Genomic DNA, 27,573 nt, shown 5'->3' on the forward strand with positions numbered 1-27,573 from the left:
CTGCCTCGTAGACAAGGAATGTATTTTAAATAAGGTCTTTGAAGATGAAGGCTTGCTATTGTGAATCTTTAAAAAAATTATTAATAACTAAATATTAAGAAATAAAAGATAACCAAAAATGAAAATGTATGAGAACATATAGATCTACCAGACATAAGTTTTAATACATAGAGTTGGAGAAGTAGGAAGGATTAAAGATGAAGTTGTGCTGCTTTAAGAAACTAAGGAAAATATATTGTTACTTTTGTCAATTGACAATTTTCAAGGAAGACTGTTCAAAATAAACTGTTTTATTAACTTTAAAGTATAGCAAGCTTAATTAGTCTTTTAAGCACTCACAAATTATTACAATCTATTCATAAAGTCTTGAAACTAATAAAGTTAGATGGATTATAATTTTATAGTCCATACCCTAGAGATTATACAATTCTTATTTTTTGACAACGGAGCAGAAGTGATTATTTGTAGCTAGTTTCTTTTTCCATATTCTCCGCTAGCATACATCTCAATAAAGATTTCATATTCTTTATTTACTGACAAAATTAGAGATTGGCTTTCCATTTCTTTTCAGGAGTCATTTCACTTGCTGTGAAAAGACAAAAGAAAAAAAAAATTTAAATAAATTAAGTTGATTTAAAGAGATGTTAAATATGAAATAATAATGTTCTATGCCTCATATGAAAACTTGCGTCATTATTTTGTAGATATAGGTAATATAAATTGCTTTAAGATTTTTACAATTTATAAAGAATCAAAAAGTAATCTTTAGCAATCTGAAACTTCCATAATGATCACTGAATTGCTTTAATAAATCTTTTCATTTTTAATGAATCCAAGAATAGCCATTTCACTATTTCCTGGGTAACTAGGGCTTTCTCCTATTCTTTTTCAGAAAATATACCCTTTGTCGCCTCAATTAGGAAAAGCTATCAAAAAATGGAAATTACCTCTGTGACTGATCTATTCTAATTTAACAGATCAACAATAGTAACATCTATATAGTACCAGTTGCTGTACTGAGAACTTTATAAATATCTCATTTGATCCTTTTAACAATTTTGGGAGGTGGTTATTATTATCTCCATTTTATAGCTCAGGAAACTGAGCTAGAGTAAGTGATTTGCCAAAGGTCATATAGCTAGATAAGTATCTGAGGTCAGATTGAACTCAAGTCTTTCTGAATCCAGGGACTGCTGGGCCTGAAATCAGGAAGACCCATCTTCTTGAGTTCAAATCTGACCTCACTAACTGTCTGTGACTCTGGGCAAGTCATTTAACCCTGTTTGCCTCAATTTTCTCAGCTATAAAACAAACTTGAGAAAGAAATGGCAAACCACTCCAGTATCTTTGCCAAGAAAACCCTAGATGGGGTCAGGAGTTAGACAAAACTAAACACCAACTTCTACCAATGTAGTGCTCCATCCACTGCATAAACTAGCTGCCTCAAAAAATCATAGAATGGCAGATTCTGTATAAGGCCTTGTTCTGCCCTTACCCCTAACTCTCATTCTCTGTCTCTTTTGGTATCTCTCCCCCTAACTCCCAAATAGATTTTTTGGATCTATGCAACTGGCCAGCTCTATCGTCCATACCTTTGACATAATGGATTGGGCAGATGGTCAGAAGCTGTATTTCAATAAACATTTTTTCTATATAGGCAGCTGATAGAGAACTATGGAAAAACTGACAATGTTAAAAAATGAAGTAGAATTGCACTTTTAAAGAATACTTACATAATTTTCCATCTTTTTCTAATTTGTGCAAATGAAGGGAGAGGTTATGTTTAGCTGCTTTATATAAATGCTCAGGAGTGTTCTAAGAGGAGACAAGAGTGGAAGAAAAATATTATTTTTGAAAACCCATTAGGTAGATTTATTTTATAGAACTTCTTGGAACAAAGTGATATCAAGAGAAGCTTTATCTGGAGGTGCTCCTATAAGTGGCCTTAAAATCTTTCACATTGTTAAGCTTTATGTTTTAGGCTGACATACTTGATCCCTATAGTATTAGTATTGTTTTTGAGTAGTCTTGATTATATTATAGAAGAATGTAGTATGGCCTAACTTATACATGAAAATATCTTTTCTTACTTTCATATTTTATAAATATTTGGGACTTAGATTTTACACTTAAAATTTTTGATAGGATCTAATATTTAATAACCACCTAACTGGTCAGCATTAACAAAGAATATGAATTAGGATTTATTTGTTCAGCATTTACTACAATTCCTGGCACATAGGTGTATGAAAAAAGTTAATGTTCTCCCTAACCTCCCCTTCTCCCCCCAATCCCCCTAAATAGGAAAGCTAGAGGAAAAAGAAGTGACTCAAGAAAGAAATCAGAGGAAGAAGTGGTGGGATAAAAGGGAGAAGGCAAGGGGCCACAGAAACAAATTCACAAACAGAAACAGAAGAAATAGGAGAGAGCATGCTGGTATTTCACAGAAATGGCAGGCATTAAATTAATGAGAGAAGAATTTATCCACCTAGATGAACTCTGAAGAAACAGAAGCCTAAAAGTAGGATTTCTGTTTGCAGCAGTACTTCTAAGGACCTGTGATCTCATTAATCTCATTAAGAGTAAACACTTCCTCCAGGCATGCAGATTGCAACCCAATCACACTTTCTTATTTTGTACAACCTGGTCTAAATTATCCCCTTCATTTTCTCTAGTATCTACTCAAAGGCTAAGGAATTTCCTTTTGATTTTCTAGCATTACATGAGTACCAGAACAGCTTTCAGAAACTGTTGTTTAACTTTTGGTTTCCTTATATGATTGACTCCTTTTCTCCTTAATAGTCAGTCATCCACATTTACTAAGTACTTGCTACATGCCAGGCAGTTTGCTAAGTGTACCAAAAAAGAAAGAAAACAAAATAAACAGACAAAAAATTTCTTTGCTTTAATGGAACTCACAATCTAATGGGAAGACAACATGGAAACAGAGAAATGATCAGATAGGTATAACCAGAAGAGCAGTGCCATGAAAACAAGAAATGTGCAACATTTTTCATTTGTAACATTTCTCCTACTATTTTAATTTGTAAAATATCCTTTCTGCATAAGTGTAATAATTTTCAACTTTATTCTTTCCAAATATGTCATATTTTGATGACTGTTATAGTAAGGGAGGTTTCATGGAAAAAAGTAGAAAAAGAAAGATTTCTAAAATAATTATTTTTAAATGTACAATCCAGACAAATGAAAATGCCACCAAACATTGTTGGTAATGATTTTCCCACTCAGAACTCAGATAGAATTTTGCTTTGTAACTCTAATGCACTTAATGGGAAATTATTAATGGCAGCTTTATGTGTTTATAGGTGTCTTATCCCTATACTGTATTATAAGTTACTTGTGGGCAGAGTTCTAGCTCTTAGTGTTGTGTCCATTAGGAGAAAATAAATGTTTGTTACATTTTGTAAATTTCATTTCAGATCAAGTATTCTGAAGTTTATAATTTAAGAGATTTTAATGGGGAAAATGTTTTCCCATAAAACAGGTGAGCTTATAATAAAAATAAATATGTGTAGAAGTTAACCAAAATTTATCAAGTTAAATATATATTTCCTGAAAATAAATACTGTTACAATAAAAAAGTTACTATAAAACATACCAAAATAATTTCAACAGTAGTTAATAAGATGCAATTTCAATAGGTTGAAAAACTGATTTCTTTCTTGATTTTTATTGCAATGAAATTGTGTTGAAAAAATTTAAAATGGGATTGAAAAACTATGAAATGCATGTGCAATTTCTGTTGGTAATCTGGGGATGGTCAAACTTTGTTTACGCCCATTAAATAATAAATGCATGAACGTAACAAATGCATACATATATGTATTTATTAGTTACTTTCTTAACCAAATAAATAAATAGTAGTATACATAGTATATGTTAAGATTTTTTGGTTTACATTTCATATATATGCTGAGCTTTGAAATATATTCAAAATTGAATATTAAGATTGTCACCACTGTCATTCTTTAGTGACCTATAGTATGCCTCAGTATTTCTTTGTTACCAGTATGCTACTTTGCCAGCATACTACTATTTATGATCAAATGATCATTCTTTTTTCTTTAATTCCTAACACATTTCCAAGTAGAGATGATACTATCAATAAAATATATGCTGAGTGATTCAAGAGGCTGCTGTTAACTTTTTTAGACTACTAGAGTACCTAGTGAGTTACAATGTATTAAATAGACTAAGTGAATAAGTACTTACTTGCCTAGATTTTGAAGCACCTTATTAAAAAAGTGTGCAAATTATACTGAAAGTGATATTGCTTTAGGAGCTAATAATCTCCCTAAGTATTTCATTTAATACCAAAGACTAAATTAGCCACTTGAGAGACTAGATCATCCAAAAGCCAGCATGGCTTCATCAAGAATGGATCATGCCAGAATGACTCATTTCCTTTTTAAATGAGGTTACCAAGCTGGTGGACCAGTCAATCAATAAGCAATTATTAAATGCTCACTAGGTGTCAAGATCTCTAGAAAGCATTAAATTTGTAGATTCCATAGATATAATTTACCTAAATTTTAGCAAAATATTTGGCATACTCTCATGCTATCATTATAGGGAAGAAAAGGGGGGAAAGTGTATTTAATTAATTTAATTAAACATCAATGGGCAAAATGTTAATTTGGTAGAAGGTCTCTACTGCAGTTCCCCAAAGATCTGAGCTTTTCCAACATTTTTATCAGTGTCTTAGATGAATGTATAGATGATAGGTTAGTCTAATTTGTAGCTGATGGGAATCTAGGTTCCCAATTTGAGATTCAGATAAAAGATCTTAATAGGCAAAAATGAACTGATTCTTATATGAAATAGGAATAAATTTGAAATCTTAAAAAACTATTTTAAAATCAAACATAAGTATAAGATTGGGAAATATTATGGCTAGGCAATATTTCTCATGAAAAAAAAGAGTTTTTTTTGGGGGGGGTACCACAAAGTTAACATGAAGCTGCACTATGACAGTGCCATTCCAAATTAATGCTGCATTGAGGCAGTTTCCAGAACAATGTGATAGTCCTAACCTATAGTCTAGTTTTATTCCATAGTGAGAATACTGTGTTCATTTCTAGGCTCCACCTTTTTTTGGAAGGACATTGCCAAGCCTGAGTACATCCAGAGAAAGGTGAAGAGGGCTGTGAGGGTCAACCTATAGGGGAGGATGCTAATTGAGAGAACTAAGGTATTTAGCCTGGAAAAGAAACTAAATGGAATGGTAGACAATAGCTGCTTTCAGTTATTTTATGTTGGAAGAGGAAACAAGACTTCTCAACTCCAGTGGAGAAAATCAAGAATTGACTATGGAGCAGATTTTAGCACTATTTCAGGAAAAAATTAGAACGGGCTGCTTTAAGTAGTAGTGAATTTCCTCTCACTGAAGGTTTTAAGTAGAGTTGATATTAAAGAAAAAATTATTTTTCAGCTATGGACTGAACTGAATTCACTAGCTGGACTCTGAAGCCCCTTTTAACTTTTTGATTTTATGTTGAATGTCACTGTAAACAACCACACTAAAATATTTCCATTTAAAAATAATTTTTTTATTTTGTATTCCCATTCTTTTCCTCTATACCTTTAGCCTTTTTAATTATACATTATAATATTATTCTTTAAGATTTCATTGATAAATATTTTGTTAGTGGTTGGGGAGGGTAAGATTCAAATTTCTCTGACATAATTTAGTCTTTAATACTTCTGCTTCTTGTTAACTTCTTTGTGATAAGAGTTTCTTTTTTGTATGTGTTTTTTACTCACAGATGACTTGCTAGTATCTTCTAGTTAAACCTGACAGATAGTCTTGCTATATTATATACTAAGGAGTGACTGTGATGATTCATTTTCTCAGGAAAAAAAGCATGAGATACTGTAGCAACTTATTTACCTGACATCATGGGAAAATGAGATGTTCTACACAAGTAGAACTTCCAGATGACTAAGGTCTACTTTAAAGTATCAAAATATTAACAAATAAAACTATTCATGATGAAAATTTCTAAAATATGTTATGCATTCCTTTACCTTCTCAGAATGTAATGAACACAAATCTTTTCTTGATCAGATGAATAATATTTATTATCATCATCAATCATTATCTCAATGCTATAATATAGTAATACTCTCAGGGCTACTAAGGTATTTAGGATGCTTGTATTTATACCCCTCCTAACACTAGCAAGCTGCCAACAATAGCCACTTTTTAATGCTGTTACCCGAGTCCTGGCTTTTTATTAGACTCTTCTAACTTAGGCTCTAACCTGTTGTAGGTTATTTTAAGTCAACTGGACTCTCAGGGAATAAAATATGTATGCTTTATTGTTCCTGGTTACATGATAGCTGCTTTTTTGTGTTCAGAGGCTTTTTTCCTCTTATTCCTCAATTAATAGCTGTGTTCTGGATGGCTGAGATCATTAGAAGTCGTGACTTCTAGTGAAGGAGGTGTCATTGTGTGCATACATAATCAACTTGTGGCCTCTATATTCTGCTAATGATATATGACAGTAACATAATTTTGTCTACAATTTTGGATCTGTGCAAACCAGAAAATAAACTTGAATTACCTTATAAATAATCTTTACAAGCTCCGTTTCAGTAAATAACTCTCCAACATTATCATTAAAAAAATTAAGAATTTGACGTTCTCGTGCATTTCTGTGAGAAATGTATTCTCGAATTTTAGCTTCAGCATCATAGATGACTGGTCCATGTCCTAAATTAAAATATATTGACAAAACACAAACCATTTAGGTAAAAAGAGCTTGTTTATTTAATCAATTCCTAACAGTTCTAAGGGATATGAATTTTTTGACTGCTATAAAGTTATAATACATAAAATTTATGGTATAATCTTAAAGAATAATATTAAAGTAAAATATGTACCAAATGTCCTTATGCACATTAAAGACAATACATATAGAAAGGAAGAATGAATAATGAAATTTGTTAAAATTTAAACTTGAAAGCAGTAAGAATATAAGAATGACAATGAGGTGATGCTTCATTATTTGAACTTTACTAATTTGGAGATAGTTTTTGTATTAGCTGGGTTTCATAAACCATTTCTAAATAAAGAAAACAAGCTAGCTGATTACCCAATAGGTTGTAGGAAAGATGTTTAAAATGACAGAGAACAAAATAGTTTCAAGAGGCCCAAATCATAGATGTGTCATCTCTATACAAATGGAACAAATTGTTCTATTTATTAAAATAGGCATAGTCTAAGCACCAGTTTATTAGCTTAGTTTGAGTTAGGAGACAATAAAACATTTCTTTATGATATTTTGTAATCTATATTGGCTTTCTTCCCAATTTGTGTAGTCTGGTTTTCCTTTTAGCATAAAAGTGCAAATAATCCAGCATAAAAACCACCAAGTGAGGTGGAGGTTAAAATATATGAATTGATTTTTTTAAAGTAACATTTTAAAAGGTAATGAAAAACAGTCTGTTTCCAGAGAAAATACCCTAACATCCCCATCCTAGAACAGCAAGAAACTCCCCCATATAAGTAGTTAGTAAGAGAAAAACCAATTGCTTTTGATAATTTTAACTCCCCAGGCTCAGATGTATATTACTAAACACTAACTGGCTGATGTTATTCCTGAGTTACTATAACAGATTTTTGAAGATAGCAGAGAATGAGAAAAATGCAACAAGCCTGATGGTCAAGTGTTATACCAATTAAAAAGAGAGAGAGAGAGAGAGAGAGAGAGAGAGAGAGAGAGAGAGAGAGAGAGAGAGAGAGAGAGAGAGAGAGAGAGAGAGAGAGAGAGAGAGAGAGAGAGAGAGGAGAACAAGAGAAAAAAGTCTGTAAATGACAGATTAGGACATCAAATCTTGGCAAAATCCTATATATTATGATCAAAACAATTCAGTATGACTTCATCAAGAACAGGTCATGCAAAACTACCATCATTTACTTTTATTTTATGCTAGCTAGAAGATATAGTCTATTTAGATTTAAGAAGAGGATTTTAAAAAGCTTCATATTATTCTTGTGGAAAAGATAGAAATTTGGCCTCAAAGAGTCTCTAGTGAAGTGTTCTAGGGATCTGTAGGTAGTTGGATGACATAATGTATAGAATGTAGGATTTGGAATCAGGAAGATCTACCTGGGGAAGTTACTTAAAGTCTATCTGCCTCATTCTCTTCATTGGTAAAATGGGGATAATTACTTCTAACTTTGAGTGTTGTGAAGATGAAATGAGATCATAATATGAAGCTCCCTGGAAACCTTAAAATCTTACTAATATGTTAACAATTATTATTATCAAAATTTGGGGCCTATGCTAAATGTCCAAGTCAAAGTAACTTGGACAAAGGTTTTGATAGCATGCTTACCAAATTGGCAGATGACACAAAGCTAGGAGGAGCAGCTAACACACTGGATAAAAGAGTTGGGATCCAAAAAGATCTTGAAAAGCAAAACAGTGGAATGTAACAAGATTAAATTTAATAGAGATCAATATAAAATCTTAATCTTGGCTTAAAAAAAATCAAATTCACAAGTACAATAAGGGAGAACCATGAGTAGGCACTGTTTCATATGAGAAAAATTTGGAGGGTTTCATTGCCTTAAGCTCAGTGTGAAGTGATACTGTAATGTTAGTCTCCCCAAAGTGCAATTTTAGGCTTCTTAGGAGAGTTGTAGTATTCATGACTAAGGAGGATGGTGATAGTCCACATTTTTAGAATTCTGTGTTCATTTATGGTGCCATATCCTAGGAATCATTTAAGAAACAAGGTTCAGAAGAAGAAACGGTGTGAATAGAAGATTTAAAGGGAACAGGAAATCAATCTTCTGGTAGTTAAAAGACTTTCATTTTGAAAGAGGAATTAAGAATTTTTTTTTAAACAATATTTTATTTGGTCATTTCAAAACATTATACATTGGAGACAAAGATAATTTTCTTTTCCTCCCCCCCCCCCCCCCATAGCCGACGCACGATTCCACTGGTTATCACATGTGTTCTTGATTCGAACCCATTTCTATGTTGGTGGTATTTGCATTAGAGTGTTCATTTAGAGTCTCTCTTCAATCATATCCCCTTAACCCCTGTAGTCAGACAGTTGCTTTTCCTCGGTGTTTTTACTCCCACAGTTTGTCCTCTGCTTGTGGATAGTGTTTTTTTCTCCTAGATCCCTGCAGATTGTTCTAGGACATTGTATTGACACTAATGGAGAAGTCCATTACGTTCGATTGTACCACAGTGTATTAGTCTCTGTGTACAATGTTCTCCTGGTTCTGCTCCTCTCGCTCTGCATCACTTCCTGGAGGTCGTTCCAGTCTCCATGGAATTCCTCCACTTTATTATTCCTTTTAGCACAATAGTATTCCATCACCAACATATGCCACAATTTGTTCATCCATTCCCCAATTGATGGGCATCCCCTCATTTTCCAGTTTTTGGTCACCACAAAGAGTGCAGCTATGAATACTCTTGTACAAGTCTTTTTGTCCATTATCTCTTTGGGGTACAAACCCAACAGTGCTATGGCTGGATCCAAGGGCAGATAGTCTTTTATCGCCCTTTGGGCATAGTTCCAAATTGCCCTCCAGAATGGTTGGATCAATTCACAACTCCACCAGCAATGAATTAATGTCCCTACTTTGCCACATCCCCTCCAGCATTCATTACTTTCCTTTGCTGTCATGTTAGCCAATCTGCTTGGTGTGAGGTGATACCTCAGAGTTGTTTTGATTTGCATCTCTCTGATTATAAGAGATTTAGAGCCCTTTTTCATGTGCTTATTAATAGTTTTGATTTCTTTATCTGAAAACTGCCTATTCATGTCCCTGGCCCATTTATCAATTGGAGAATGGCTTGATTTTTTTGTACAACTGATTTAGCTCTTTGTAAATTTGAGTAATTAGACCTTTGTCAGAGGTTTTATGAAGATTGTTTCCCAATTTGTTGCTTCCCTTCTGATTTTAGTTACATTGGTTTTGTTTGTACAAAAGCTTTTTAATTTGATGTATTCAAAATTATTTATTTTACATTTTGTGACTCTTTCTAAGTCTTGCTTGGTTTTAAAATTGTTCCCTTCCCAAAGGTCTGAAATGTATAATTATTCTGTGTTCACCTAATTTACTTATAGTTTCCTTCTTTATATTCAAGTCATTCACCCATTCTGAGTTTATCTTGGTGTAGGGTGTGAGGTGTTGATCCAAACCTAATCTCTCCCACACTGTCTTCCAATTTTCCCAGTTTTTATCAAATAGTAAATTTTTGTCCCCAAAGCTGGGATCTTTGGGTTTGTCATAGACTGTCTTGCTGAGGTTACTTACCCCAAGTCTATTCCACTGATCCTTCTTTCTGTCTCTTAGCCAGTACCAAATTGTTTTGATGACTGCTGCTTTGTAATATAGTTTGAGATCGGAAGTAAGAATTTTCTAAGAATTTTCTTCCGATCTCTCTGTCCAAGACAGAACAAGAAGTTGTACACTGGCCAATTTTTGCTTGATAGAAGGAAAAATTTCAACACTAAGAGTTGTCAAAAGGAAAATGTTTGTCTATAGAGGTGAAATCATTATGTCTTCCAGTAAAAGCTATAGACAAGTTGTTGAATAGGTAGAGGGGATTTTTGTTCAGATGCAAGTTATACTAGATGGCCTTTGAAGTACTTTCCAAGATTACTGAATCTGTAAAATGGACTCATCAAAATCCTATAGTAAAATCTTTCATGGAAGTGAGTGCGTATAACATTGACTAGAAACAAGCAATTAAAAATAAAAAAAAAACATAGTAACAGCTTTTAGTCTATAATTTTTTACAAAATACACCTAGGCAACTCCTTCATGTATAGTTCCTAAGGAATTATCAACTCACCTAGTTGGGTTGGTGCTATTAGAACTTTCCAAAATCTTCCCTTTCTCAATTTGGGAATCCTTGTTTCATTTTCCCTTGTCTCTCAGTTCACTTCTGCCTGAGACCTCTATGACCCAATTTTGTGTAAATCAATGACAAAAGTCTGAGGTGGCTGAATAAGCAGTAACCCTAGGACTGGGGAAAGAGGAACAGAGTCTCTCTTTATATGTAAGTCATTTACCCATTCTGAATTTGTCCTGGTGTAGGGTGTGGGATGTTGATCCAATTTTCTCAGCAGTTTTTGTCTAATAGTGGATTTTTATTCCAAAAGCTGGAATCTTTGGGCTTATCATAGACTGTCTTGCTGAGGTAATTTACCTCAAGTCTATTCCACTGATCTTTCTGTCTCTGAGCCAGTACCATATTGTTTTGATGATCACTGCTTTACAGTACAGTTTAAGATCTGGTACTGCTAGGCTCCCATACTTCATTTATTTTCATTAGTTCCCTTGATAGTCTAGATCTTTTGTTTTTCCAAATGAACTTTGTTATAATTTTTTCTAATTTAGTAAAAAAGTTTCTTAGTAGTTTGATAGGTAATAAGTAAATTAATTTGGGTAGGATTGTCATTTTTATTTTATTAGTTCGTCCTACCTATGAGCAATTAATGTTTTTTCCAATTGTTTAGTGTGGAAAGTGTTTTGTAGTTGTGTTCATATGATTCCTAAGTATTTTATATTGTCTAGGGTGATTTTAAATGGAATTTCTCTTTCTTCTAACTCTTGCTGTGTTGGAAATATACAGAAATGCTGATGACTTATGTGGATTTATTTTCCTTCTTTCTTCTAACACCAGTCTCAGCACACACCAACAGCAACTCAATGCCCTGTCCTGCCCTTCCTCATTCCCAGTCTCATCTTGCTCTTCAGCCCAGACCTCTTCCACCAGTGTCTAAGGCTGATTATCCAGAAGAGGCTGAGTCTGGTTAAATGTTTTTTGTTGTTGTTGTTTTTAAGTGAAATACTGATGATTAATACTTTAGTTCTTTATGTATCCAAAAACCTAATATTGCCTCTATAACAGGAGACAGTCTCATTTCCCCATCAAAAAAAGGGGCCATTTCACCCCATGCTTCATTGTAGACACCATCAAAAACAAACAAAAGGAAAACTCAAATACTTCTAGGAAGCCTCAAATTGACTATATGCTTACTTCAGGATTAGGAAAATAGAAAGTTCTAAATTTCATTATCTTCTGCAAGGGATTAAGGAGAAGAGGAATCCCAATTGGAAACAGGTGGTGACAGTGGAAAGAGCAGTCATTAGGGTCTCTCAAAACAAAACCAAGGGGGTATAGTTCTACATGGCTTTCCAGAATTGATGTACCAATTTATAGCTCCTCCAACAGTGCATTAGGAACCCACTCTCACAAATCCCCCAACAATGACTATTTTCTTCTTCTGAAATCTTGACCTATATGCACAGGAATTACTGGAGGATTTTTTTTTTTTGTAGTAGTAGTAAAGAACTAGAAACAAAATAGTATTCATCAGTTGGGTGAAAAGCTGAACCAATTTTGACATATGAATGTATTGTGTCTGTGGCCTCAGGTAAGACATTTATCCTTTTATGATTCCAAGTTGGAGAGGGCATCAAACTATATAAGCAGGAGTTTCTTGTCAGGGATTTCCCTCTACTGACAAAATCCACTTTTTTGGGATTTCCAAAACCTTCCTCCCCTCTTTGTACTCTTTGGCCTTGTAACACCAGATCAACAGAGATTTCTGGAGAAATTTACCTCTTGCCTCTGGGCTGAGAGATAATGAACTAAGGATACAAAATAAGATGTGCATTATCAAGCACTAAAGGGGATAGGGGAGAGAAACCTCACCTTGCTAAGAGATGATGGGATGGTAGTTAGTAACAGATATACAAGAAAAGAATATAAAAACTTCTGGGAAAAGGCACAGATAAAAACAAAATAGCACAGAATGGGATAGAGTAGTTTTGTAACTACCTTGCTAAATTTTATGTATGTGTATACACACTTTCTTCAAAAGAACTACAAAACAGTTCAATTTCTCATACAAGTCTTTCTTATTCATTATATATTAAAAAGTGTATTTGTTGATAAATTAATAATTAAGTATGTTGATAACTAAGTTCATAATAAAAAAAGAAAATTTAAATTAAATAGAAATTAATAAGAATATTTAAAAGAATAGGGGGAAAACTGGCTCAGGTACCTGTAGTGGCTAGATGGTTCCCCCTAGGTCTTTTATTGTTCTAACATCCCTATTCTAGGTCTCCACTCCTGAATTCCACCCTTCTCTTAAACCTGGGCCAAAAGAACTACCATCAATAGCTTGGACTTAAGCATATATCTCAGATACATTGCATAAAATTAAATAGGTTTTTTTTTTTTAAACCCTTACCTTCCATCTTGGAATCAATACTGGGAATTGGTTCTAAGGCAGAAGAGTGGTAAGGGCTAGGCAATGGGGGTTAAGTGACTTGCCCAGGGTCGCCCAGTTGGGAAGTATCTGAGACCAGATTTGAACCTAGGACCTCTCCTCTAGGCCTGGCTCTCAATCCACTGAGCTACCCAGTTACTGGCATTCAGGGAGGGGTAGCACCTTGGTATGGAGGGCTTGTCGTGCCCTCCTAGGGCAGCTCTCCAGCCTCTGACCCTCACCTGACACCCAGCTCTCACTTGTGGCTCCCAGTAGCTGCTAGCATGTGGCAGCGGCCACACTCCGAGCAACGGCTTCGACAGGCTGGCTAAACCTTGTGAGGGTAGCCATCGGGTTGTCAACCCCTGGTGAACCAGGGCTTTGCTCACCCAGCATGTGAAGACTGCTTTGGCGGAACAGGCGGAAGAAACCAACAAGAAGGTTCAACGGCTGAGATGGCAATACAGCAAGGTACTGTGGAGTGCTTAGGGCGTGTTGGAGCACAAAAGACAACACGGCCACCCAATGCAGCTGAGGAAGTCTCCAGGTGTAATGATTTTTCGTGCCACTGGACCCAGGCTTCCAAAGCCGAGAGAGTGGGACTGTCTCTGTGCACTGACTTTTCCACTTAAATCTCTTTCACGCACAAAAATCTTTGTGCACACATGCACAAAGACAATCGTCATTCTCGGCTTCCGAGAGACTACTACCATACACACACACACACACACACACACACACACACATATATATATATAAATAAATATATATATATATATATATATTTATAGTTAGTATAGGACTCTAATTACCATTTATACTATTGTTTAAAATTGTTTAAAAAGTAAAACACATTTAAGTTCCAAGCGTAAATTTGGGGAACATAATTCTTATAGATTAGACACTGCAGTTATCTCTTTTTTTTGCAGCTTCTTGATACTTATGTGAACTTGGGCAAGTCAAATAAGATCTCTGGACTTTAGTTATTTTTCTTCTTTATAAATAATTTGGTTACCAAGTATGTATCAAGCACTACGTGTTAGACATTTACAAGAGAGCAATAAGGAAGTTTCTGATCAATTTGATTGGGGTCTCTTCTTTCTTCCCCATCTCCATCAACTTGACAGGATTACATGGTAATGGACCCCATTAATGGGGTATAACTCTACCAACAGCTTCAGAGACTGGTGCTATCTTCTGATGACTGGTTAAAATTGAGGCTCAGGAACATACACTCTTATCAAGGGAGCTAGTCTTCCCTCAGTCTATGAGAATAAGAAAGCATCCCCCCACCTCTGCTTCCCTTTCCTTTCCTCTGTTTTCTTACCATTGGACTTCTGGAAAGTCTAATGGCTAAACTCTGGACTCTTGAATTTAAAGTGACCAGTGAAGTAACTCTCCAAAATACTGCTACCAAGGAAATCTCCTCTATCTGTTATTGAAGACTTGTATGAATCGTTACATAGTGAAATGAATAGAACAAAGAGAATAATTGGTATAATAACAACAATGTTGTGAAGATAAAGAACTCTGAAAGACTTAAGAAGACAGATAAATTAGATTTTCTTAAAAAAAGAAAAAGCTATATTCTGAGATTATACTGCCTAGGTAACTAAAAATTCTCTCTCTGGGTTAGGCTTTAGAACTATATACATATATATATACATACATACACACATACATACATATATATTAACCCATACCTTCTATTTTAGAATTAATATGATGTATTGGTTCTAAGGCAGAAGAGTGGTAAGGGTTAGGCAAAGGGCATGAAGTGCCTTGCCTAGGGAGGGTCACACATTAGAACTGTATTCCAGAACTGAACCACCTTCTTGGCTAAGTAGAAGGATGACTCCTAATGGTATGTGCTCTGGTTGCAAATTATAATTGCTACTCTTGTTGCTGACAGGGAAAGAGATCCCCCTACTCTACTTCTTTTTGTATTATGAAAAAAAACACAAGGGAAAAGTTAAGGAATGAGATATAGATGTAAGAGCTCTAGACCATGGGGACAATTTGTTTTTATAGACCATGAAGGATGTCTGATATTCAATAAATCAATGAGCTCTATGTTCCATCAGCTGTCAGTAAATAATGGTCTACCTCCTATAATCTTATCTGTTTGACTGGAGAATTCCTAAATTTGGTCAGGGTCCCACATGCTAAAATCTCTTAATCACTTTCCCCCTAACTTCTTCCTCTCTTATATTACTCCCCTCCCCACCACACCCTTTCTTATTCCCCTTTTACTTTTCTATGGGGTAAGATAGAATTTTATACCCCAATGAATCTGAATGTTCTTCTCTGTCTGAGCCAATTCCCATGAGAGTAAGGTTTAAGTATTACTGATTACCACCCTCATCTTTCCCATCACTGTAATAGTATTTCCCACCTTGCACCTCTTTATGTGATATAATTTATCCCATTTTACTTTTCTCTTCCCCATCCTCTTTTTCATCCCATGATTTTTTTTGCATATCATCCTAAACTTACTAGCTAAGCTTACTATCACACCTTCTGTCTATGACACTTCTAACTAAGATGATAATGAAAAATATTTTTAAGAGTTACAAATATCATCTTTCCATGTAGGAATATAAATAATTCGACATTATTGAGGCCCTTAAACTTTTTCTATTTATCTACCTTTTCATGTTTTTCTTGAAATTTGTATTTGGATATCAATTTTTCTGTTTAAGTCTGGTTTTTTTGTTTAGAAATGCTTAGAAATCTTCTATTTTATGAAATTATCATGTTTTCCTCTGAAAAAAAGTTTTGATGGGCAGGTGATTATTCATTATAAACTCAGTTTCTTTGCCTTCTGGAATATCATATTCCAAACTTCTAATCAATCAGTTTGGAAGCTGTCAGATCCTGTGTAATACTGACTGGGACTCCATGATATTTGAATTGTTTTTTTCTGACTGCTTGCAGTATTTTCTCCTTGACTTGGGAGCTCTTATCATTTGGGGATTTAACGCAGAAAGTGATTAGGGGATTCTTTCAATTTCTAGTTCACCCTTTGGTTCAAGAATGTCAGGGCAGTTTTCTTTGATAATTTCTTGTAATATGAGGTTTAAGCTTTTTTTTTTTTTTTAATCATGACTTTCAGAAAGTTAAAAAATTCTTAAATGATCTCTCCTAGCTCTATTTTTTAGGTCAGTTGTTTTTTCAATGAAATATTTCATATTTTCTTCTAATTCTTTCAATTTTCTTTTATTGTTTCCTGATGTCTCATTAAGTCATTAGCTTCTATTTGCCCAATTCTAATTTTTAAAGAATGAATTTTTTTCATGACTTTTTGATTCTCCTTTTTCATTTGGCCCATTCTACTTTTCATGGGACTCTTTTCTTCATTGGATTTTTGTGCCTCTTTTTCCAGTTGACCAATTTTGCTTTTAAGTTATTTTCTTTTTGTATTACCTTTATTTCTTTTTCCCATTTTTCTTTGAAGTTTTATATGTGGTTGCTTGGATCTCACTGTCCCCTATCGACTTTGTGCTTTGTTCTTTATCACCATAGAAATTTTACTGTTTGCTCATTTTCTCAGCCTTTTTTTTGGGCCAATGGATAGAGTCTGGAAAGCTGCTGATTCTGCCTCCTCTGTTGAAGGCTTGCAGTACTCAATGCTTTGAGGTATTTTGCCCTGGGGCTACAGCTTCATCCAAGCACAGGCTTAAAAGCACCAAGTACCTTGGACTTCTTGGTTTCACTGCAGGCTGGAACAAGGGCTTGGGACTTCAAAGGATAGGTGTGGGGTGCTTTGTTGTTGGTATAGGCAGGGTCCTGGGATCCCTAAGTTGGCCTATGCCTAGGCTCAGAATCTGGCACAGTAGGTGGGGAGTGTTTGGCTAACATGCCAATGTGTGCAGTTTTGCTCCTGGTTCCCCTTTATCCCATGAAAATCAACTCTCTCTGCCTGTCTTTCACATTGTTTTCCATTGGAGAAACCCCCCTCTCTCCTTCTTGTTGTTGGTTTTTGATGCCTGTTATTTTGAGGCCCTTTTTAAAGACTGGTTTGGAAGAATTCTCAGAGATTGATGGTTCTAAGCCACCATCTTGGCTCTGTACCCACATCCTATAATCTTATCAGATTTTTAAAGAAATTCCTTAATTTCACTAAGGTATCCTTTGATTCATCTCCCTTAAAGTAGCTTGCAGGAAGAGCATATGGTGAAGAATCCATGCTGGTTCATATAAGACTGAGAGGGGAACTCTTGGACCTTGAATTCCTGGTCAATTTTCAACTTTGTTTCTTTTTCTAAGTATAGGTGAGAGTTCCTGAAAATGAAAGTTCTTGAGTTCCTAAATCAAAAATTCCTGAATTTGAGTCAGGCATTAGCCTTCCAGAATGAAACTACTACCTTCACAGTGTTTTTCTCTCAGAAGACTATTTGCTGAAGAAGACTGGCCTGAAACCAAAGGGCTGGGAAATTTTGCTAATGTTTCATGCTATTGCTAAGATTTGGGGAGTGGGAGAGGAAGAGAGAGAGAGAGAGAGAGAGAGAGAGAGAGAGAGAGAGAGAGAGAGAAGAGAGAGAGAGAGAGAGAGAGAGAGAGAGAGAGAGAGAGAGAGAGAGAGAGAGAGAGTCAGTTTAAACCCTTACCTTCTGCCTAAGAATGGCAAGGGCTAAGCAATAGGGGTTAAGATATTTGCCCAGAGTCACACTTAGAAATGATTTGAGGCCAAATTTGAGCCCAGGTTTCCCCAACTCCAAAGCCTAGTGCTCTATCCACTTCTGAAGTTAAATGAGGGGGTATTTGTTCAACACTTAAAATGTTTTTACCTTCTAGAAAATGGGTAGGATTAGATGGAGTAGAAACTCATGGGATTTTTGAATGTCTAAAATGCTCCTGTATTTGTTCTTGAGTTCATGCTTTAAGGCATTTTCTGTGAGTAGTGATATACTGGAATACTATATGGAGAGGACCACTACCCATATTTGGGAAACCTAGACTTAATTAATGTATATGCTATATTCAAATTTTCTTGGGAGTTTTATTTCAGGAGAGAATCAATAAGCCAGAGATAATCTGAGCCCTTAGAGCACCCAGGCCTGTAAAAGCCTGAGGAATGACCCCAAGGCCTTGAGGATATGTAAGATGAGAAGGTTGGACTAGATGACCTTTCAGATATTTTAAAACTTAAAATTCTTATGTATTTCCTTTGGTATTTGCCCTAGAATCAGACCATGCATTTTATTTTAACATTGTTTTTAGATTTCTCCTCTGAATAGGGACTATCTTTTGCCTTTTTTGTGCCTCTTTCCCCAATGTTTAGTATAGTGCCTGGCACATAATAGATACTTAATGTTTACTGGATGACTACAAATATACTTGTCAAATCTTACCCCTTGTGTTTTTATAAACTCATACTTTCTGTCTTAGAATCATTTCTAAGGCAAAAGAGAGATAAGGCCTGGGCAGTTGTGATTAAGTGATTTGCCTAGGGTGCCACAGGTAAGAAATATCTGAGGTCAGATTTAAACCCAGGATCTCTCGTCTCTAGCTCTGGCTCTCTATTGACTGAGCTCAGTATTTTGAATTGATTTATTTCTCCTATAACTACTTTGCACATTGAACTTAACTCTTCACTCCAGGGCCTCTATCTGATTGGCTGGTCCCTCTCAAAACCTCCATTTTTAGGAGGTGGCCCAGGCCAGTCATGTCTTCATTCCTCTAGAGCCTGCATTCTCAACCCTCTAGGACTTTTCCTCTGTAATTTCCCTGTACCAGCTACCTTCAAAACTTCACCCCTTACCCCCCACAATCCCCCAACATCTTTCATATATATATATATGCTGTCTTTCTCCTTCAGAATGCATGTTCTTTGAGAGCAGGTACTATCTTTTTTGCTTGTATTTGTATTCTAACATGGCACAGTGCCTGATAGAGTAAGGACCTGACTGTTGACTTGCTATTAATAAAAAACAATAACAACAAACACAAAACACAATCCTTTTGAAAAAAATCCTTACATTGGCCACTTTCATATCTTCACATTTTAAGTTCATTAACAATCTGTGATGTTAAATCTTCATTCCTTTTCTTTTTTTTTTTCAAATCTTTTCTTCCATCTTAGAATCAATACTATATATTGGTTCCAAAACAGAAGAGCATTAAGGGCTAGGCAGTGGGGGTTAAGTGAATTACCAAGGAAGTCTCTGAGGCCAGATTTGAAGCCAGGACCTCCTGTCTCTAGGCCTGGTTCTTCATCCACTGAGCCACCTAGTTGCCCCTTAAATCTTTCTTGTACACCAATGAGTATTCTGAAGACTTTCAAAAATTTTCTCTATAATGTTATCACTGAATAAATGATTCCTAGTTCTGCTCTCTTTATTCAGCACCAATTAACAAAAGTCTTTTCAGTTTTGTCTATAATTGTCCATTTAATAATTTCTTATGGAATAATACACTTTGCTGCTTCCTGGCACGAATGTTGAGCCACAGTATGACATTTTGGGAAAAAGTTACTCTTTGCCTTTCACTTTATCCTCTTAGCACTCCCTGCTTGTTTCTTCTCCATTGTTAGTGCCAGAAACTGTGCTTCTCAGTAGCTGTTTGATGAAAACTCTGGGAATAAGATTCTGTCTTCTTTATCTTCTAAACCATTTTGTTAGAATTCCCTTTCTCCCAGTCTTTAGGATAAATGGAAAATAGAGTTACAAATTTGTCTGTTGGCTGTCATACCTATGAAATGAATAATGGGTTTCTTTCGAAGGGGTGAGAGAATTTACAGATCTTTTTTTTATAGGTCTTGGGCCTCACAGTCACTTTGTGTGGTGGCAAGACAGTTATTATTACTCTATATGACAGATGGGAAAACAGAGACTCTGAGAGATTAAGTAATTTGCTAAAAGTCAGAAGCTAATAAGTAGCAGGGCTGAATAGGCCTGCTGATTCCTGCTTTAGTTCTCCTTCCGGTTCATTTTATAAAGCCCTAGAGAGTTTATAGAATCAAAACACCTGAGAAGTACTGATTTAAGCCAGACTTCTTAGCAACATTACACTTTTCAGAAACTGACAAGAATTGTCTAGTATTATTATCAAAATAGCATGCATGCAGAAAAATATTAATTTACTCTTCAGACTTCTTTTTAGGTACTTTTAATAAAATGGGGTATTCTTGGGATGGAATTGAATGATACTTTTATTATTGTGTATCTTTAAAAAGCTTAACCACCTGTCATACCTGACAAATGGGTACACAAGATGAAATCAATTGCTTACCTGGATATATCAAATCAGCTTTAATATTTAATAGCTTTTCCAAGGACTTCATGTACTCATATAGATCTTCAAATATTGTTGTTCCTTCTCCTAGAATGCAGTCTCCAGAAAAGATTGCATTTTCCTCTTCTAACAGGAGAGCCATATGATCATCAGTGTGTCCAGGTGTGTAGAGAATTCTGGTTGACAGAAGAAACAAATACTTGTAAGCAATCATGATCTTAGGGTTGGCAGCAATACTGAGAAATCAACTAGTATGTGCTTTTGTCTTCAGGTAAGGCCAAAGAAACTACTTTTTTCTAAGTGGTAGTTACACCATTACCTGGAAAACCCATTTGGGATTAGCAATTGCTACCATCTAAAAGAATCAATCATGTGTAGTATAGGGAGTGTGCTATAGTGAATAGGGCATTGGAATGGGGAGGTAGACAGCCTATCTTATCTTAGATATTTTAGTAGCCTTATGACTTGGTAAGTCACTTAACCTTTGTACCTGTTTCCTTCTTCCATAAAGTGAGCAGATTGGATTCAGTGGTCTCTCATGGTCCTTCCAGCTCTAAATCAATGATTCTAAGATCCCTCTCTCCTTTCTTATGTATAAGTGCCTTCTCTATGGTAGGCATTAAGGAAACATTGTCTGCTCTCAAAAGGCTTAAAATGATAATAGCATTTAAATAGCACTTTAAAGTTTGGAAAGCACTTTACAGTTATCTCATTTTGATTTCCACAACAACTTTGTGAGGTCAGTGCAATTTATTATACCCATTTTACAGATAAACGGACAGGCTGAGAATCTAAGTGACTTGACCAAAAGTCACACAGCTAATAAGTATCTGAGGCAGAATTCTAACTTTCCTCTCCTGATTGTGCTTTTGATTTTTACTTCAACACCATGACATAGCTGTCTTCCCATTGGAGCACTGTACAGCCATGCCAGTTCTCTTCTTCTGTTGGCAAGTTCTTTGTGGGAGCCTCCACTGTGTGGATGGGCCTATGGCTCAGGCTCTGCTTTGTTCCCTTCTGCTTGTGTAGTGCTTCTGATGCTCAGGACTTAAGCAGAAGTCCCATGGGAACCTTCTTTCCCTGGTCTCTTTTTCTTCTTTATGCATATTTCCCCCCATTTGAATTTGAAATCTTTGAGAACAGGGACTGCCCAATGCTTGGCACACAGTAAGTACTTAATAAATGCTGTTGACTTTCTGGACTATTTCAGGTCTTTTTGCCTTAAAATCCAGCACTCTATCCCCTGCCAACTAATAATATAAGATTGTGCCTAACACTGTCTATATCTTATATTGTACTGTTAGTTAATTTCATTTTGATGAATCCTAGTTGTAAATTCGGGATATCTAGTCCCTTCAGTCTATGTAAGAATCATACACACATATGTTTATAAGCCTCACTATATAACTATCCACAGCTGGCTTGGATCTCATCCATAATAGCTGACATACTAAATATGTAAAGTACCACTTAGTTACAAGGCAGTCCCACACAAAGAACACCAAGGACAGCATTAGAAGGCTCTTGTGTGTATGGCAAAAAAAAAATCATGTCATTTGGCCTTTCTGCTTGGTTAAATTGGTAAGCTGGTTTAGTTAAAACATGTTCTTCACCTCAGGGCCTACACATACATCTTTAGGATTTGTGAAAATATCAAAATAGATTTTACCTAAGTTACCTAGTTTAAAATTTTCTAGTCATCTTAGAAAACATTAAGTTTTTATGTAACTAGACAGTGTATACAGCCCCCACCCCACATATATATATAGATCAGCGGTTCTCAACCTCTCAATTTGTAGCAATGAGAATACATAATGCATATCAGGTATTTACATTCCGAATCATAACTGTAGCAAAATTACAGTTTTGAAGTAGCCACCAAAATAATTTTTTGGTTTGGGGTCACCGCAACATGAGGAACTGTATTACGGGGTCACGGCATTAGAAGGGTTGAGAACCACTGATATATATATGTGTGTGTGTGTGTGTATGTGTGTGCATGCATGCTCATGTATTTGATAAAATCGTTCCCCCTTCCTTCCATTGCCTCCTCTTATTGTGGAATTGTCCCTGAATTGTTAACGACATGGCAGCAAGGACCAAGATCTAATAGGTTCTGCCAAGCTGGAAAGACTTCAAAGTGTCGGTCAGGTGAAAACACATGCTCTATGAAAATTGAGCTTAGATTGGAGAGGCTTATTACCAGAAGGTTGACCACTAGGAGATGAATTTTCTTTGGTTAAAACTCAGCAGACCATTTTCTAAAGTTTTATAGGCACCTGAAGAAATGAAATAATGTATCCTTTAAGTATTGAAGTTAGTTTTTCAATGACTGAATTTTGCTGATTACATAACTATGTGATGGTTGTTCAGTTGTTTCTGACTGTGACCTGCTTTACAGTTTTCCTGGCAAAGATATAGGAATGATTTGCCATTTCCTTTTCCAGTTCATTTAAAGCTGAAAACACTACAGGGTTAAGTGACTTGTCCAAGGTAACATGGGCTAATTAAATGAGGCTCAATCTTAACATTTATCTCTCTTAGTTATGAAAAAAAAGTCAAGATCATGAAAAAAGCTTATTATAATTATCTTATTCTGTCTACCTAATGTTATTATAATAAAGTATGAACAAAAACACATTCTCATTCTTGGACTTTTAGCACAGCCCTAGAGTCTTGTCTGACTCCCATTTCCAACTGTCCACATAGATGCCTGTGACATATGTGATTTTTAGATTTTCTCTATCTTGCTTGGTCTAGCACCCAGGAATGTGCACACCCACACTACATGGGCATGTGCTAACTAATGACAAATCAGGAACAACTAAATGCCCCCCTGGGATGTCCTAAGCCAACCTTGAGCCACCATTGGCACATGTGAGATGCAGGAAGTGAGGTAGAGAACAGTCTCTGGAGTTCTCATCACTTTCTGTGGAGAGGGCTGAGCCCCAGTTCAATCCTGGAACTCGAGCTTGGAGGAGCCCCTCAGACAGCTTTCCTTCAATCGGTCACGTGGATGAGTGATAAGGACTGACTCCCCTCTTTCCCTTGGCTCTCCAAGGCCTTAATCTCCCGCCTTGACTCAGCCTGAGCCAGAGCAGTATTGAGTAATCTCCTTTCCTTCTCTCTCTCTCTATTTCTCTCTCTCTCTCTCTCTCTCTCTCTCTCTCTCTCTCTCTCTCTCTCTCTCTCTCTCTCTCTCTCTCTCTCTCTCTCTCTTAATTTCTTCCTCCTGTTGTAATTAAATCACCATAAACTCCATTCTGACTTGAGTGTTTCATTTAGGATTTTATAAATAAAATCCTTGGCGACCAATAATTATTATATTCAGTCTCAACCCCTAAATTTAACCTTACACATATTCCTCTCCCTCTGGGATTGATCCTGTTAAGTTTACTTCTACAACTTCTTGCATGGTTTCTTTTACTGAAATTACTCTCCAATGGGCTCTTAATTGCTAACTCCCACTATATTGCTGATCATCCCCTTTTCCTGGAGTGACTCCTACTTGCTGGGACACTTTCTTTTGTTGGCTTTTCTGATTTATAATTCACTTTTTGCTCCCCAAGTGGGAATGCCCTCCGAGGCTCTGCTCTTTGCCCTCTTCTTTTTCTACAATCTTTTAGCCTCTTAATCATTCCAATGGAGTCAATGATCATATCTATGCAGATTCATTTAGATTTAACATCTTACCTGAACTCCAATTCATTATTTCCGATTGTTGGAAGAACATCTTTATCTGTATTTCTCGGCAGTTTCTCAAATACACCATGTCCAAAGGCAAACTAATTCTCTTCACTTCCTAAACTATGTTTCCTCTACAATTCCCTACTTCTTTTGATGGTATCATACCATCTTTCTCCTAGTCACTCCAGATGTTTTACCCCTATTTCCCTCATTCCTGTACAATCATTTGCCATGGCCTGTTGTTTCTACCTATATCTTTTGAATCTCCCCCAATTATATTGTTGCCATGCTATTTCAAGCCCTCATTGTCAATTCCCCTGGTTTAATGTTAGAACTTCAAAATCTTTCCACCTCCAGTCTCTATTCTTTTTGTAATTCAAATAGCTGCCAAAACAAGTTTCCTCAGGCACAGCCCTGGCCTGATTTGTTTTACTCAGAAGCCTTCAATGGCTCTAGGATGAAAAAGGTGTTATTTTTTTTGCCAAGCATTTAAGGCTGTCAACAATGTAATTCCAACCTGCTTCATATCGTCTCTTTTATGTATTTTACATTCCAGTCAAACAACTACCACGTAGACCATACTTTATCCCTACAATATACTCCTTTCTTGTCTCTGCCTTTGAGAGTTTTTGTAGTCCTTCAAAGCACAGGCAATCCCTTTTCCTAATTTTCCCCATATGAAAGCATTCTCTCTCCTTGAATACTCCTAGAATAGAGTCCTGTCCTTTGCCCTTTCATTTCTACCTCATCACATGGATTTGCATATATGTCATATTCCTTCAGTAGGTACTCTTTAATTTGGTCTTTGTATCTCCAGAGCTTAGCATAGGGGCCTTGTACTTAGTAGGTTGTACCCTTGTTCATCAGAATTGAATACTCTTCTGCCAACCACTAGCCCTTATCCTCTCTCATTTGGATATTACAATGATCTCTTATCCTCTTTCCAGTTTGTTTACTATATTACAATCTATTCTGTACATTGCAACCAAATTAGTCTTCCTAGTAAATAACTTTTTAAAAATCATGTTTCTCCCTTGCTTAAAAACAACAACAAAAAATTCACTGATTTCTAATTGCTTACTAAATAAATAACACCACGAATGTCAAGCAATGAAAGCCTTAAATAATCTGCCTCCAATGTACCTTTACAAACTTCTCTTACAATATTTTATTTATTCTACACTCTAATCAAATTAGATTGATGTTTCTTGAATATAGCCTGTAATTTTCTGGGGCTGTGCTTCTGCTCAAACTATAACTAACCTTTGTGTAATTAGAATCCATTCCCTCGGACTACAATTTCCAGCATTCCATGTTCCTTCTCACATCACTTGCTAATGTAGGGAGGATATACATTTTGGGCAGCTCCGCTTCTCTCGCTCTCTTCCTGTAACTGCGGCTGCTGCCAGTGGGCTTTTTAAGCAGGCAGGAGAATTTACTCACGTGGTCTTATTTTTGTTGGATAATTAGGTTTTTTATACTTCTATTTTCTTTTTATTTCTTCTACTTCAAGTGATTATTAATAAATTTTATAAAATATAATATTTGAGGTATTAGACATTAATTTAAATCTTACACCCTAGAGCAGCATTGGTGAACTTTTTTGAGATCATGTGCCCAAACTGCACCTTCAAGCTACCTGTGACAACACCCACCCCTTTCCACCCCACATTACCCCAGAGAACGGAAGAAGGAAATGCTTGAATTCATCTGCTGGGCAGAGGGGCAGGGCATGCAAAATATGTACTGAGAAGCTGTGGAGAAGGGGAAAGGAGTAGACCTTTCCTTGTCACCTTAGCAACTGTGCCACACCTTCACCAATACAGCCCTAGAGCTTGGATGCCTTCTATTTTCATTGTTATTTGTTGAAATATCAGTCACTATTATTCTTTTTTCATAAATCCTTTACCTTCTGTCTTAGTATCAGTTCTATAGAAGATATAGGAAAGAGCTAGGCAGTCAGGGTTAAGTGAGTTGCCCAGGGGTCACACAACTAGGGAGTGTCTTGAGGCAAGATCTGAACCCATGTCTTCTGGACTCCAGGCCTGGCTCTCTATTCACTGTACTACATATCTACCCCTATTATCCACTAGGCTCAAAGTACAGCTTAAATGCTATTTCTTCTATAAGGCATCCCTCTCTCCAACTTGAAGTATTCTAAATTCTTACTGCATTTTGTACTCCTTAACATACTTAGTTTTCTTTGTATTATTTTGTGCACATAGGATCATACATTTAGAGCTGGAAGGGACCTTAGGGATTGAATACAACCCTTCAATTTTTTAGACAAGGAAATTGAGGTCCTTAGAGGTTAAGTAACTGGTCCAAAGTCATACAGCTTGTGACTATCTGAGAGTGGATTCAAACCTGGGTCTTCCTGACTCCAAGTCTAATGCTCTAATCACTATATCACACTGTCACATCTCTTTTATACAAGGAAGAAAGAGATAATTATATTACACAATCCTGCTACCTCTTAGTAGCGTGGCTTCATGAATTGCTGTGACTAAGTAAATAAATCACTCCCTAGTGGTCAACTTAGCTTGGTTGGTCCTTGGACAGGAAACATGTAAAACATATAAAATCACCAGGTTACCCTTTAAAAAAAAGCCTTTTCCATGCTTCCCCAGATCTAGTACCCAGCTGAGGTTCAACTGGAGAGTTAAGCACTTGAGATAAGGGAGAGAGCTCAAGCAGCTGCTCATGTTCAGGAAGAGTCCTGCATCAAAAAGAGAAAGCTTTTGCTCTATTTACAAGGCCAATGATGTCACTACTATTGGACTCTCTGTCTGGACAGTCACACCACATACAGGGTCTTTCTTTAGTGCCTCTGGTAGTCAGGACTCCAGGCACCCATTTCGCCCTTTAATCATGATTTGTTGGCATCCTGACAATGTGCATGTTTGGGTAAGGGGTTACACTTTTATATTAATATCACACACATTGTTGGGTCCATGTTTGAAACCTTTCCAGCTTGATAGGCTCAATCAGAGCTTATGCTCCTTTGGTATAGGCTCAATGTTAGGATGCCTGACTGGAGTAAGACTTTATTTGAAGTGATGGTGGTTAGACTAGTCTAAGGCACCACTTCCCAAAGACAAAAGGCCTGTAAGAAACTTAAATGATTTAAAATGTGAAGTTTCTTCTTTGTTCAAAGTGCTAAAAATCATTCTACTAAGTATTTAATATGCCCTTTGTAAAATGATTTAAAAAAATTTACACTTAAATATAATATGCTGAAGGTGAAAAATAATAAATAAATGCCAATGTAGTGTGAAATAAAAATTCTTTTTAGAACTGATGCCTGGCAAATACATGAAGCAAATTTTCTGGTTCATAAGAGAAATGTGGCATAGAACAACCATG

General features: G+C 36.0%; 1 protein-coding gene across 1 annotated transcript in view; it reads right to left on the reverse strand.

The window, feature by feature from the left end:
- Window positions 1-269: 269 nt before the first annotated feature.
- The window catches only part of LACTB2 (lactamase beta 2), a 69,999-nt gene continuing 42,695 nt past the window's right edge, over window positions 270-27,573 (reverse strand). Inside the window, exons 4-7 of the mRNA XM_001378480.5 lie at window positions 20,518-20,696; window positions 6,588-6,736; window positions 1,734-1,815; window positions 270-586 (exon numbers count right to left, since the gene is read on the reverse strand). Of these exons, the coding sequence (XP_001378517.1) occupies window positions 543-586; window positions 1,734-1,815; window positions 6,588-6,736; window positions 20,518-20,696 (454 nt within the window). The 3' untranslated portion in view covers window positions 270-542. The remainder of the gene's footprint in view (window positions 587-1,733; window positions 1,816-6,587; window positions 6,737-20,517; window positions 20,697-27,573) is intronic.

The sequence above is a fragment of the Monodelphis domestica genome, chromosome 3 (assembly GCF_027887165.1).
Source record: "Monodelphis domestica isolate mMonDom1 chromosome 3, mMonDom1.pri, whole genome shotgun sequence".
NCBI classification, from domain to species: Eukaryota; Metazoa; Chordata; class Mammalia; order Didelphimorphia; family Didelphidae; genus Monodelphis; species Monodelphis domestica.